Source organism: Galleria mellonella, unplaced genomic scaffold, assembly GCF_026898425.1.
Source record: "Galleria mellonella isolate WM207_F2 unplaced genomic scaffold, CSIRO_AGI_GalMel_v1 utg55, whole genome shotgun sequence".
NCBI lineage: Eukaryota > Metazoa > Arthropoda > Insecta > Lepidoptera > Pyralidae > Galleria > Galleria mellonella.
Window position 1 is genome coordinate 3,616,394 of NW_026442115.1, and position 14,075 is coordinate 3,630,468.

At 31.5% G+C, this 14,075-nt stretch overlaps 2 protein-coding genes across 4 annotated transcripts; one reads left to right on the top strand and one right to left on the bottom strand.

The window, feature by feature from the left end:
- Window positions 1–1,403: 1,403 nt before the first annotated feature.
- Window positions 1,404–9,112, bottom strand: LOC113521331 (tether containing UBX domain for GLUT4). Of its 3 annotated transcripts, none has more exons than XM_026906848.3 (9): window positions 8,964–9,112; window positions 7,648–7,770; window positions 6,371–6,563; window positions 5,547–5,766; window positions 3,917–4,313; window positions 2,525–2,719; window positions 2,168–2,330; window positions 1,905–2,088; window positions 1,404–1,553 (listed from the first exon to the last, which is right to left on the bottom strand). In XM_026906848.3, the coding sequence occupies exons 2-9, from the start codon at window positions 7,726–7,728 to the stop codon at window positions 1,445–1,447; spliced, it is 1,542 nt and encodes a 513-aa protein (XP_026762649.1). In that variant the 5' UTR covers window positions 7,729–7,770; window positions 8,964–9,112; the 3' UTR covers window positions 1,404–1,444. The 3 variants fall into 3 exon arrangements, with proteins under 3 accessions (XP_026762649.1, XP_026762650.1, XP_026762648.1); XM_026906849.3 differs by having other exon boundaries at window positions 8,944–9,073; XM_026906847.3 differs by having other exon boundaries at window positions 8,897–9,052.
- Window positions 9,113–9,768: 656 nt separating this feature from the next.
- Window positions 9,769–13,350, top strand: LOC113521285 (uncharacterized protein C16orf52 homolog A). Its single transcript, XM_026906776.3, has 3 exons — window positions 9,769–10,109; window positions 11,058–11,270; window positions 13,096–13,350. The coding sequence occupies exons 1-3, from the start codon at window positions 10,007–10,009 to the stop codon at window positions 13,281–13,283; spliced, it is 504 nt and encodes a 167-aa protein (XP_026762577.1). The 5' UTR covers window positions 9,769–10,006; the 3' UTR covers window positions 13,284–13,350.
- The last annotated feature ends 725 nt before the right edge of the window (window positions 13,351–14,075 follow it).

Below are 14,075 nucleotides of genomic sequence, written 5' to 3' on the forward strand. Positions count from 1 at the left end.
TCTGTTGTGTACTTCTGTCCCATTCGTGTTTCTACAAGAAGTTGTGTGTACATAACTGTTTCTGTTTAAAGGGTGGGATACGGAAGTGAAAATACAGGTTACAGAGGCAAAAAACCTCTGTTCTCAGGAATGACAATACATCAGGGGGAGGGATTGTTAATAATGCGGACTACTAGTCCTATTGCTAGCAATATACTTTGTCAAGTCGACTTCCACGTGGCCCCCCTGGAAACCATCGTGTTGAATTCCAGGTGTATTCATGACGATGGGCTAATTATGCTGCCTGGGGGGAAAGACATTGTTAGTAATGGAGACTAAGAATCCCATTGCAAGTAATATACTCAATCAGGTCGACCTCCACGCGGTTACCCTTGGAAAATATTATGGTTAATTCCTGATGGATTCATCATGATTGGCTAACTGGTCTGTTTTCATTCTCATCGATGACCCTTCACTGGTGCCCCGCCAGCGTATCTCGCTAGCGCAGGCGGGGTTACCATTCCATTTTCACACATAAAAAAAAAAACTGCTGCCTTTTCATTCTCATCTATCATCTCTCACTGGTGCCACGCCAGCGTATCATCCATTAAATAAAAATGCCAGTCTGGGTCCGCTCTCGTTTTGGTCTCGGTGTTTATCTTCTCTAATTCAGTTTAGTGAAATGCACAGAGGCAAGTATTTAAAATAAGGAAAAATTTTGTTTTTTTTTCTGTAGAAGAATTCTATTATAATAGAAATAAAAAAAAAAAGTTACTAACTTCACCTAAAGATTAGGAAAAAAAAGAAAATGTAGGATGTAATGAAAAAATACTAAATTTTGTTCAATTACAACTCATATTAAAATAACTGTATTCATAAAAAAAAAAACTTATTACTGTAACTATTTATTATATTTTTTTATGAAACTACATGTAATAGGGACTATAAATAACTCATAAAATTTTAATATTAGCTTTATGCTCAGACTTTCATCTGCTTTGATGCTCCAAACAAGTATTTTACACTCACGGGATATTATTCTGCTCTATACCTATTTATTAGGCAAACATAAAAAATTACTGTATCTGCTCTACAAAGACGTAACTTTGGATATAGATTTTTTACAAATACTGCAACATTCTTTTTAAATCCCTCATCAAAATTAGCATTTACTATAGTAGTAATGCTGTGACAGTGCTACAAAACATTAATATAACAATATTCTCAACAGATAACAACCTTCCGAGCCCTGAAGTAGATTAAAAAAAAAATTACGATTTAAAACTGCTCATAAACAGTCTGTTTGAATAAAGATAATTTGAATTTGAAATCAGTGATGGCTATAAAAACATATTTGGATATTTGGTGGTGATATTCGACTATTTTGCAAAATATATAATTTGGTTATAAAATAAGACAGCATGGAATCAGAGAATATTATATTTTCAAAATAACTTAAGAATTATTATTTAAACCACTTTGGAACTTTACTGTGTTTTGATGTTGATGGCTGATCTCTTAATGACTTCAAAGAGCTATCTGAGGAATCTTCCAATTTTCTTCTGCATGGAGCTCTGTAAATGTTTTTTTTTAAATTAGTGCATTTTTTTATTAAAATCAAATGTATTTTATAATATAATATTTATTCATAATAATTAAAACCTATAAACCTATTTCCATTTTATTCCGTATGTTCCCAACATAGAATGGGCCACCCCTCCCTTTCCCGTGTGTCGTAAGAGGCGACTTAATGGTCGAAGGATGGGAAGCAGCGTCGCTCTTAAAATGTTACCAAAACTTAACTGCGGTTCCCAACTAGCCTGCTAAATTTGGCAACTAGTGGCGATATTCTCTGTCAAGTAGACGGTTCCTTCTGAACTAATTACATATTTAAAATTAAGTACAACATGTATGTATATACATACCTATATTTAGACGCCAAAATGCCGGCTGCATCACTTGTAGTCTTTTTTAAATATACTTCTGCTTTAAGATATGGTTCTCCATTATTGTCATCCGACCACTTAAAATGCATATGAACACAGGGCACAAATTTTGCATTAAATAAGGTTGTTGTCGGATCTAAAACTTCCTTTAGAGGAGTCGTAACTGAAAAGAATTGGAATTGTAATCTATATATAATATAAATCGTCAACGAAAAACTTATTATTATTTACAAAATACTTACAAATATGAAATGGTTTGTCAGGAGTTTGTAGATAAGTTTTAACGAAATTTATTACATCTTCTATTGTATCGTTTGGTGAAAAAATACCTTGAAGTATCATACGATCTGGAAACTGCACTCTCACCACTGCATTTTTATACATAAGTAGTTTTTGTTGTGATGTCTGAATCAGAAAAAAAAATACATTTTAAGTATATATTTCGAAGTATACTGCGATTTGTGCATTAACATTTGTTATCTATGTTATCTGATACCATAATAAAAAATATTAATAACCGAAATCGCTGAAAATTTTGATTCCTTAATTTTTTCCACTAGTGTATTAAAACTTAATAATGGTTGATAATAAAATAAAACCTGTTTAATATTTTCTTCTCGTTTGTTAGCAGTAATCAGTGGTGTATTTTCTAATTCCAAGCGATGTTGTTGTAAATCATGGTAAAGTTTACGAACTTCTTCAATTGTTAAGTCGTAAAAATCATTGGGTAGGTCTTCTAGTTCATCTTCGGTGTCATCAGGTTGCATGAATGCTATAGCCTTCTGTGTTCCTATCTAAAATTATTTATGAATTAATGACTCACATTATATTTTAAAGTAATCAGCGAGAGATTTATTCAAACTTGGTACATATACTCTTAATGAGGTGCTTAACAAGTAACTACCTGGACGAGTAAACCAACCCCCACCAACCCCTCCATTCCGCGAACTTTTTGACCTCCCCTCGTAACATCTGCATGTATTGTATAAGCATGTTTTACAAACAAATAATCTTGAATCTTGCAAAAAAGGCAAAAAACTGAATACTAAACAACGATTGTGTTAAAATTTCTTAAAAACTTAATGTATAATAAACTTATAAACAGATACATATAATAATGTGTATTTACGATAGACTCTTATTTATAAAAATGTCTAAAAAAATCTGTTTTAGCTTTGAGATATTTTGTGCTTTTCTTTTATGATATTTTCTTAATTTGAAAGAAAGTGATAAAACATTACTACAACACTAATTAAAACAGGTTTGTAAAAAGTTTTATGAATAAGAAGATTAATCATGAAATCAAGAGTAAGGTAAACAACTAAAATAAATACAAGCTAGTATTAAAATGAACATAAAAAATGGCAAGCGTAGTAGATATACATATTCTATTAAAAAAATTTCTACAGTGAGTATCTACATTCAAATCGTTATGCGATAAGAAAGCTATAAGGTCAACTGTTTCGAACACTCGAGTTTTGGTTCGCTACTGAAGACGTTTCCTTACAAACACAAACAGAGCACGATGTCTATATATGATCACAAACATTGAAGTAAAAAGTTGAAGGATCGTGTTATGTTAACGCAGACAATCTATACACGATTACATGGCCTGTTTGCTTCACAAACAATAGGTACGTAGGCTATGACAGCTGATAAAAAATCCAATTTAAATTAAGTTCATTAGCAACAATATGACTCAATTCCACTAATTTTTAAAGCAACCCCTATAATTTAATGTTTTTTGACGGAATATAATAATACTTGAATAAATAAAATGTAATTAAAATCGAAAGAAACTAATGTATCCAAATGCCGTGAAGTTATTTTCATAAGGATTTATAATTTTGAAATTATGGAACAAAAGTAGATTCAAATAAGATTTCACAGAGCAAATTAATACTGATTCCCTAAACCACTTACATGTGTCTACAACAGGTGCTGCCCATATTAGGTAACTATATTAACTTCAATATTTAATGGCAACTTACAAATGTGACTTCTTCTTCAATTTTTAAACATCTCTCTAAATTCTCTTGAGTAATTAATGATGTATTGGATGTTCCAGTAATATTTTCATCATTGTTTTTATGATCAATATCCATTTTAGTTTCTTCAATTGCAGGTTTCGTGTTAATTGATTCTTCATATTGCACTTCTTCAGTACTTTTCTCTTTTTCTAGTACAGCTTCCTTTTTAACAATCTTAATGTGTTCAATTGGATCAAATTTTGTATAATCTACATTTTTTCGGATATCAGAAGGTCCAGGCTCTGATGAGTCATCATTAAACTGATGTAAGTTTGTTGTACGCGCTTCTATATTCTGTTCTTTAATATCAGGTTTTTCGGATAGTGGTCTTCTATAAACGGCAGACACATTTGCTTGCCTACAAAACACAAAAATAGTTATTATTGTTATAAAAAAAAAAAAATTGTCTTACAATCCCTTAGCTAAATATTTAATAACTTTTACTTAATTGCTTTTTATATTACAGCAAAGACCCCAGATAAATGGGAAAAGATAAGGCGATTATGATGATGATTTAACTACTTTTGCAATACTCAGATATCAAATTTCTTTGTTTGATAAAACATATTCTGATTTTTATTGAAGACTATTAATATTAAGCCTTCAATAAAATTCAGAGTTACCTAGGTCCCTAATGGTAAATACATATAAAAACATACGTATGATATTTTTAAAAGAACATATAATAACCCTTGAACATAGGGTGGCCGTATGTATCATGAATGTATCATGGCACGTCGAGGCACCCATGGGGATTTACAAACGTATATATAGGTAGTTGTGTTAAACGCGTCAGAAGAGGAAATACGAACGAATGTGTAATTAATCATAACCATTAGTGACAAAAATATAGTTTCACAATATTATTCCTAAATTGTATAACATATTCGCAAACTTGTTTTTGATATTCTTACTAGTTTATTAAATTGATATAATCTACCTACAACGAATTAGGAATAATTCCCTTGAACGCTATAAGCATCGCTCTGACGTTCTATTTTATCGTTCTTTTTACGACCATACATATCAGCGTCATGTAAAATCAGCAATAAATCCATGAACATGTCTAAAATTACAAAACTAATGACCAACCGTTGCATCTATATGTCAATCAACGTTATAAGTGCAAAAATTGAAAACATCGCTAAATTTTAAAATTGCGTGAATAGGTATGCAATAAGTTGGACATACAAATTTGTGTTTATCTACTTTTGGTGGCGACTGTACTTGAATATGTGCCATGAATAAACTCTTAAAAAATATTACACATTTGAAAGCCCATGAATTTACTTTTTATTTGCTCAAGTTTATTTGAGGATGGGCACTGATGTACGTGATTCAAATTATGTGGATATAAAATATTATTTATTTATTATAGTCTATATTATATTAATTGATACGTCAAGACGGCGAATTCCGTTCTAAAGTCATGTAATCATTTGGACATGTTAAAAGTATTGGATTACTATGATATTATTTACAATATCCTTACTTGAATACTCAAAGCTTACTCGTATGTATAGTACCTACAAACCAACTTTAACAAGTATATTCAAATAAATATCAAATAACCAAAAATAAATTTATTTACCTGCCTTCTTCAGATTTGTTTAGCAGTCTTAAAACGGCTCGACCACTTATTAATCCAAGTTGTCTTAATGTTTTATTCCTGAGAGCTGTCTCTCCCACCACTTCTTGGCGCATATATAAAATTGTTGGATGGGGTAATGAGCTATATTCAGATGGTGCAAGCGATGTCACTAAATCATACAGGGATGTATTAGGTGGAAAATCTGCTGTTCTCCTTTCACCTAAAAGTAGTAAATTAATTAATGACATATTATTATTCTAATTGATTACAATTAGATATTAACAAATAAGTGCCACACATTGCCTGGTCCTCAAGCTAAGAAATTCTGAATTATGTGAAACCAGGCAAAAATCATTTGGTGCATACATCACAGCATCCAGACTCAAGCCAATTTAGAAAAGTTTGTTTCCTAAAGTAGTTCGACTAGGAATCGAACCCTGGACCTTGTTTACGCAAAGCAATAATACATCTTAATTCAAAGTAATATTATAAAGAAAGATTACATGCTTTTTTGGTTTGTAATACATACACTTAAAAACCAACTTAAACAATTTTAAAAATAGAAAGATCAAAATAAAAAAAAAAAACTTTCGAGGTGCTGGGGAAATTTTCTTCCAATAGCTTATTTATTCATTATAATTGAGAAGAATGTTGATAAGATCTTGTATTATTATATAGAAAACAAATATATTATCATTAACTGTATCATTTTAAAATTTTGACTATTTTATGCTCTTTTTTCACCTAATTAACCTTACCTTCTCCTTAAGAACAGATAAGATTTAGTGTCATTTTAAAAGTCAGTAATGTAAAGGAGTAATTACCTTCTTCCAACAATAAACCAACTGTAACATTTGACTCTAATCTTCTCCTTTCTGTTTCAACCATTTCCAAAGTAGCCTTATTGGGTAAATTGGAAAATCTTATAGTAGTTGTCAAATCAAGGATATGATTATGATGTTTTAAATCATAATCTGTTGGTTGAAAGCCTTGCTTCATACATGCATCTTCTAAAACCTTAAAATAGTCAAACATATATAAAGAATGGAAACAGTAGGCAATCTCACTTTGTTATTCCTAAACTATATAAAACACTAAACTTTTATTTGCAACTTTATTCATATGACCGGGATATGTTGATTGACCAAGATAAATAGCAGCCTATGTCCTTCTCTATCTCAGACATTATGTATTATATGTTATGATGATTGTTTGTGTTATTGAGGTGTCAAGAAATAACAAACAAACTTACCTTGAAATTTATAATAACAGTAATGACTGAAAAAAATTATATTGGTATCATCTTAAATCAGTTACTTGGAATATATGTTGACATCGAATGTTGGCATAAGCAATGGATTAAGGGGAAATGGAGTGCTCCTCTAGCTCCCCCACAAAAGGAAAGCAAAGAAAAGATCTCTGATATTTTTTTTTTAATACAACTTAGAATAGCATAACAGAGTATACTATTTCGCCCATGATACCCCCCCATGTGTGCCATTCCTGAGGACTCAGGTATTATTCCTCTGTACCCTGTAAATTCACGCCATATCCCACCCTTCAAACCTAAACACAACTATGCAAACACAACTGCTTCACGGTAGAAACATGAAAGGGACAGAGGTACCCAAGCAATCAACTTTTGTACAAAGTCTCCCTCTGTCCTTGTCCTACAAGAGAATATATGACTTGATAATTTACAAACCTTTTGAAAATGTAAAAACATTTTTAAATTTAGAGAGAATGGAAGATTAGAAGAGGTAGAATACTTCACTTATATAGGGTTCACTTATGTAATTTTAATATTGACCTTTCGAATTAAGTGATATTCATAATACTCAGGCTGTAGGATGAGATTGTCAAGGTTTTCATTAGACTATAGTATAGGTTTTTTTGAGTTGATAATGCACATGTGCCAGGTATATATAATGTTGAAGGTATCCATAGGCTACATTGATTGTTCACCATCCTACAGGATGCAAGCTTATTTGACATTTTTATGATATAAAAAAAATCAACTTCACCTTTTTTGTGCATGTTGATTTCTAAAAAAAGGAAGTACTTACATAGAGGAAAAATTGTTATAAAAAGTCAAACTTACTTGCAAAATTATAGTGTCAGGTGTGCAGTGAACTATTTGTCTTCTACCATTTGGGGTAAGAACTATTATATCTTTTGCCATAATTGAATAACAAGATTACAGATTTTCTTATATACAGTTTACCTTAAATAAAATTTTATTTGAACAATAGACCTTAAAGGCTCAAGTACAAAATTTAAGAGAAATGGATATGTCTATAGGTTTTATGTTGGTGGTTTTTTCTTTAATGGGTAATAATGAAATGGCAACCCCACTCTTGCTATCAGTATATGCTGGCAGGGCACCAGAGAGGGATGATAGGTGACAATGAAAGCAGGTCCGTAAGCCCATCATGACAAATTCCATCAGACTAAAAGTCATTGGAATAATTATGATAGTTTACAGGAGAAACCGCATGGATGTCGACCTGATAGGGTGTATTGTCAGTAATAGGGAAATTAGACCCCATTACTAACAATCCCTTTCCCCCTTTAAAGGTGTTTTTTTTTTATGGATGATAATGGAATGGTTAACCCACCTGCGCTATTAGTATACACTAGCGGGGCACCAGTGACAGATGATTGGTGAGGATGGAAAGGCAGGTCAGTTAGCTCATTGTGACGAATTCAATGATAAATTAGTTACGATGGTTTCCAGGGGGAACCGCGTGGAGGTCGACCTGATAAGGTATATTGATAGCGATGGGGACTAACCTCCCCACTACTAACAATCCCTTCCCCCCATTAAAGGGTAGTTATGGAATGGTAACCCCATCTGCTCTATCAGTATATGTTAGCAGGACACTTGTGAAGGATGAAATGATGAGGTTGAAGGCAGGTCAGTTGGCCCATCATGGCAAATTCACTAAAAATTAACCTGAGTGGTTTCCTGTGAAAACACAACACAATTGGCTGTAGTAGGGTACTAGTAGACTGTGTATATGTCATGTAGACTAACTAACTTCATCCTAACCTATCATGCATCGTTGCTGTCTCACCAGCAATTATCTATAGTGAATTTTCTATTCCATTTTCATCACAAAAAAATTATATGTCAGGTCGACCTTCTCCAGAGTTTCTATTTTCTTTGGAAACTATAGTAGTCATTTCCCGGTGAATTCGTTAAGATGAGCCAACTAACTTTAATACATCCTCACTTATTAACACTCCACTTATGCCCCGCCAGCGTATACTACCGACAAAATAGGTTATTATTCCATTCCACTTTTATTCTAATAAAAAAAATACATGGAGTTGATATTGCTACAAACTGAAAAAATTTTAGGTGCAGCAACCGCCCCTAGGGGTAACTACTAACTTAATATAATTCGTTTTCACCTTTAAAACTGGGTATATTTTAGAAAAAACTAAACATCTACAATAAATTAAAATAAAGCATAAATAAAAATGTCATTTTTAATTTTTGACAATCACGACTCAGATTATAAAAACAATGATCACTAAACCACAGAGTAGCGGTCCGCGAGTTTACTAATTCGACAACTAATAATGACATTAGTACAAAAAAAAAATTAGTAATCAGTAGTTTTTACTAAAATGGTATAGTATATACTAGTAGTAGTAATGGATACAGACTGTGCATTCAACAGTCTGTAGTAAACAGATTTAGATAAAGGACTTTGTTGTAAGCAGTAAAATCATTCAAATACGGAAATTAGTATATTACTAATTTAGTATCCGAATTCTTGAATTAATAAATGCTAATTATTAGAATAACAAAGTCATACGAATTCGCGCATCGCTACCTCATTGCACCACTTTGCCTATAAACTAAAATATTAATCATATAATAATACATTGTATATAAATTTTTCAGTGACAATTAGTGACTTACTATATAATTAACGTTTTAATTTATTTGCGAGCACTTTTTATTTGAGAAGTTGGCAAATTTCGTCGAAATAAAGTTGATTGTTTTTAAAAAATATAACAAATTAATGAATCACCACTGACATAATACTTCATTATTATGTCTGTGCTTTTAGACATAGTCTCTTTAATCTGTGGTAAAAGTACTAGTGTTGTATGTTCTCTTCGTGTTTTTTACTCTGTACACTCATTTAATGTTTACCTATTAACTGTCATATCTTTAGATGACAGCTTTGGTACTAAAAAAAAAAAATAGTCTTCAATTCTCATTGTAATCTTTTTATTATTTATAAACTGTTTTTATATTACATTGTTATACAATAATTTATTTACTCAATGTTTGTTTTAAATTAAGACTATCAATTAACAATATTTTTTTTATAAACTAGTATTCAAATAGACATTCGTAAAGAATGATGGCATCTAAAAATGTTTATGTGGAGGAAATAATATAATTTATTTACTTGTACAGTCAATATATTTAATTAAACATGGATAAACTTACTGTAATATCCGGAACACTTTTCATGGCAGCTGATGTCTTTGCTATAGTTAGCCTTGCTATGCCTGATTGGATTATTACGGATGTAGGAGGTAAAACTTTTGATAATACTTATATATAGTTGCAGGCATATTATTTTCTGTTTTTTTCCAATTTGTAATAAGTTGTAAATAATGAAGTTAATTGTTAATAATGTCTTAAACTAGTATCTTTTAAGCTTAGCCATAATCTTAAAATTTTTATATGTATTAAGAATTATAAACAAATTTGGCTTGTCATACTGAAGTGTGTCAATGTTGCAATTATTTGTCAATTTTCAAAAACAACAATTTTAATATTTTAACAAATTTTAAAACTTAGGTATTGTGTACTTAAACCAGATTGTGAATGAAAAAAAAAAAACAATTTCAATGTTACTTAAAAAGTTCTTTGCTAATGAACTTAAACCTAAATCATGCAATAATATTGTTAGCAAGCTGTTTATTTTTATTTAAAAAAATAAATAAATAAGCTCGAATCTGATTTGGTCGGAGTATTAACAGAATTAGTTCTGATTTGTTTGAAGTCAAATTAGTTTTAAATGAATATAGTTATTTAGAATTGTGTTATACCTGGATATAATATAAAAAGAATCACAAAATTGCACATTATTCATATAATTGGTCTGGTATATATTTCTTTAAATGCTATATATTATAGAACGAACAGAAATATTTTGTATACAAATGAGTACAAAATGATATCTAATTTAATCTAAATAAAGTTCATAATGTCCAGAAATTGAAATAAAAAACATAACAAATATGTAAATTTTTGCAATTAAAATTCCATATAAGTTCACATCTGTCATGTGCATACATTTCCAAAACACACACACCACACTAGTGTAATTTTTTTTCTTGTCTTGTTTTTGTGACTGCATTACCAGTCTGTTAGTATGTAGTATATTATTCTATGGTGTGAATGACACTAATGACTGAAACCATTAATTTTTTATCATATTATACATATTTTTATTTATTATAGTTCTACTTTTATAGGAGATACACGCCTCGGATTGATGTGGTCATGTATAACATTGTACAATAGACCTCAAGTTTGTTTCACACCAGATCTACAGCCTGAGTGGCTACTAGCACTAATCTGTATCTTCATTGGATGTATATGTATTACTACAACTGTGATACTCTTAGCATCCAGTCACTTTGATAGAAATGTGATCCCATATGCTCGTTGGGTTGGATTTGCAGCAAGTAAGATATATTTTTAAATAAAGTTAATAAATAACAAGTTAGTAAATAAGTAATCATTGAATTAGTAAATAACCTATATATGAAAATATCAGCACTAGAAAATTCTAGAAACTCCTTAATGCACTGCTAATCTTTACTAACATCTTACATTTTCTAATAATACTTAGAATAGCAATTAAAATAACCTACCTGATGCAGAGAGGGATATATTACCTACCTATAAACATTAAAAACACCATGGACATTACAGAATAATGATGGTGGTTATATTGCTTTGTGTAAATGAGGTCCCGAGTTTGATTCTATTATAGTCAATTTAGAAAATGAACTGGGTCATGCCCTACATGCTTACAGAGTATGCTAGCTTGAAGCCATTGACATATTCGACTATTTTATAAGCCTGGCCCTTTAAAGTAAATTTATATGTATGTAGGTTAGTCCCCATTGCTATCAATATACCTTATCAGGTCGACCTCCATGCGGTTCTTCCTGGAAACCATCTTGACTAATTTATAATTAAATCACGATAGGCTAACTGACCTACCTTTTTATCTTCACCAGTCATCCCTCACTGGTGCCCCGCCAGTATATACCGATAACGCAGACGGGGTTACCATACCAATATCACCCATTAAAAAAAATCTCGCTATGTAGTTCTTCCACTACAAAAAGTTGTGAGATGATTTCTCATGTAAAACCACGAAGTCAATTATTTTAGTTAGTGTATATGGAAGCACCTATTTAATAACTTTGTTTTAAATTGTTGTCTAATCAATTACTTATCAACGTTTATAGTGGCTGTATCAATATTACACATCTTTAGTTTATTTTTATGTTATTTATGCAACTTAGAATGGCAAACAAGCTGACGGCCCATTTGATGGAAAGTGGTACCCACGCCTATAGATATGAGCAGTACCATGGACATAACAGTATATTATTTCGTTCATGGTACCTCCCATGCGTTGCCATTCCTGAGGACTCAGGTGTTATTCCTCTGTAGCCTGTAAATTCACAGCCATATCTTACCCTTCAAACTGAAACAGCCATGCAAACAACTGCTTCACGGTAGAAACACGAATGGGACATAGGTGCTTAAGCAAACGACTTTTGTACAAAATCTCTGTCTACTTCTATGGCCCTTGCCAATTGCCAAGTCGTAATTACAACTTAGCAATTGGTAAGGGCCTTGACTTGGCAATTTTATTATTATGGTGCCATGCAATTGCATAAATTACGAGTATATAATTGAAATAAATTTATTTGCGTTTAATTAATTGTAATAGAATACGCAAATCGACTATTTTGTTACTTATACTGTGCACTTAAAAATATTTATAAGTAGAATATGTCGTGTAATAGCCAAGTTATTATAATTATTTTTTAATGGGTAATAATGGAATGGTACCCCGCCTACTCGTGCTATCGGTATACACCGGCGGGGCACCAGTGAAGGATGATAGGTAAGGATGAACCAGGTCAGTTAGCCCATCGTGACGAATTCAACAAGAATTGTTTACGATGGTTTCCAGGGGGAACCTCGTGGAGGTCGACCTAATAGGGCATTCTGATAGCAATGGGGCTGTCAAACTCCATTGCTAACAATCTCATTCCCCCCAGTCATTATAATTATTATAGTAATGAAAATGTCGAATATCGATATGGTCTTCCAAGATACCAACTAAAATAACTGACATGAATTTACATAAGATCTCACAATTTTCGTATGGAAGAACAGCCTTGCGAATCTTGGCACTTTTTACATTTTTTGATGGGTTCCAAATTTTCATAAAGCTATCTCAATCGTGTTTTTTTTTTGTTTTAGTGGTGGTTTTTTGTTTGGCTGCTGTAATATTTCCAATGGGCTTCCATGTAGATGAAATCGGAGGTCAACCATACCAACTCCCAAACAGCCATCAAGTTGGAATCTCGTATATATTATTTGTGCTCTCATTATGGATTACAGTTATTTCTGAATTATTTGCTGGAAAAGTTTGTCTGCCTCATTTCTAGTATTTAATTTAGTGGTAAGAGTAATATAAACTGATATTTTGTCATCGATTAAAAGAATTATTCCCTATTATTGAATTTTATTATTGTGTTTAAATAATGTATGAAATACCTACTATTTGCAATGTATCTATTATGTGTCCCGCCTCGAATTTGCACTTTTTTTTTTATAAAAAACAACCTATGTTAATTTCTGTCTATAGGTGAAACAATTTTTAATGTGTTAATTATGTTTAGGGATCTGTACCAAAAGTTACCAAGGAAGCCATTGGTGCGATGTTATCCGTCTGTCACAGCGCTATATCTCAGCAGTTACAAATGCTATCGATTTGAAATAGTTTTGCATATTGCTGGCCCACACATATTGCAATGGATATAATTAAAAAAAAAAAAAAAAAACCTTTTTTGATAGGGGGCCCAAAGAGGTATTTAAAATTTCAAAATTGACCTACTAGTCCACTAGTACATTTCAAACTGTTTTTTTATTTATTTTTATAGTGTTGTGTTACTTATGATCAAAAATGTTTTTGTAATAATTTCAACAAAATTTGGTTACCTTTTTCATTAAGTTCTAATAAAACAGAGTATAATTATTTTTTCATTATTTAAATTTTCCATATAGACAGTTAACAGGACGTAATATTACGTACTAACATATTGATAGTACCTAGGTAAGTCCACGATGTTAAATGGTGGTTAAATATAATTGAGCGAATCAGATATTGATGGTGTCTGCCGGTTGGTACCGTCAGAGTAGCCGTATGGAAGGGTAGAAAATAGGAAAAAAAATCGAAC

Coding starts and splice junctions, on each gene's coding strand:
- LOC113521331 (XM_026906848.3), bottom strand. CDS start 7,728: ATGGCAAAAGATATAATAGTTCTTACCCCAAATGGTAGAAGACAAATA. Junction 2,720..3,916: donor TTGAAGAAGAAGTCACATTT/GTAAGTTGCCAT, acceptor AAATAATTTTAG/ATAGGAACACAGAAGGCTAT. Junction 2,331..2,524: donor GAGAAGAAAATATTAAACAG/GTTTTATTTTAT, acceptor TTTCTGATTCAG/ACATCACAACAAAAACTACT.
- LOC113521285 (XM_026906776.3), top strand. CDS start 10,007: ATGGATAAACTTACTGTAATATCCGGAACACTTTTCATGGCAGCTGAT. Junction 10,110..11,057: donor GATTATTACGGATGTAGGAG/GTAAAACTTTTG, acceptor CTACTTTTATAG/GAGATACACGCCTCGGATTG. Junction 11,271..13,095: donor TTGGGTTGGATTTGCAGCAA/GTAAGATATATT, acceptor TTTTTGTTTTAG/TGGTGGTTTTTTGTTTGGCT.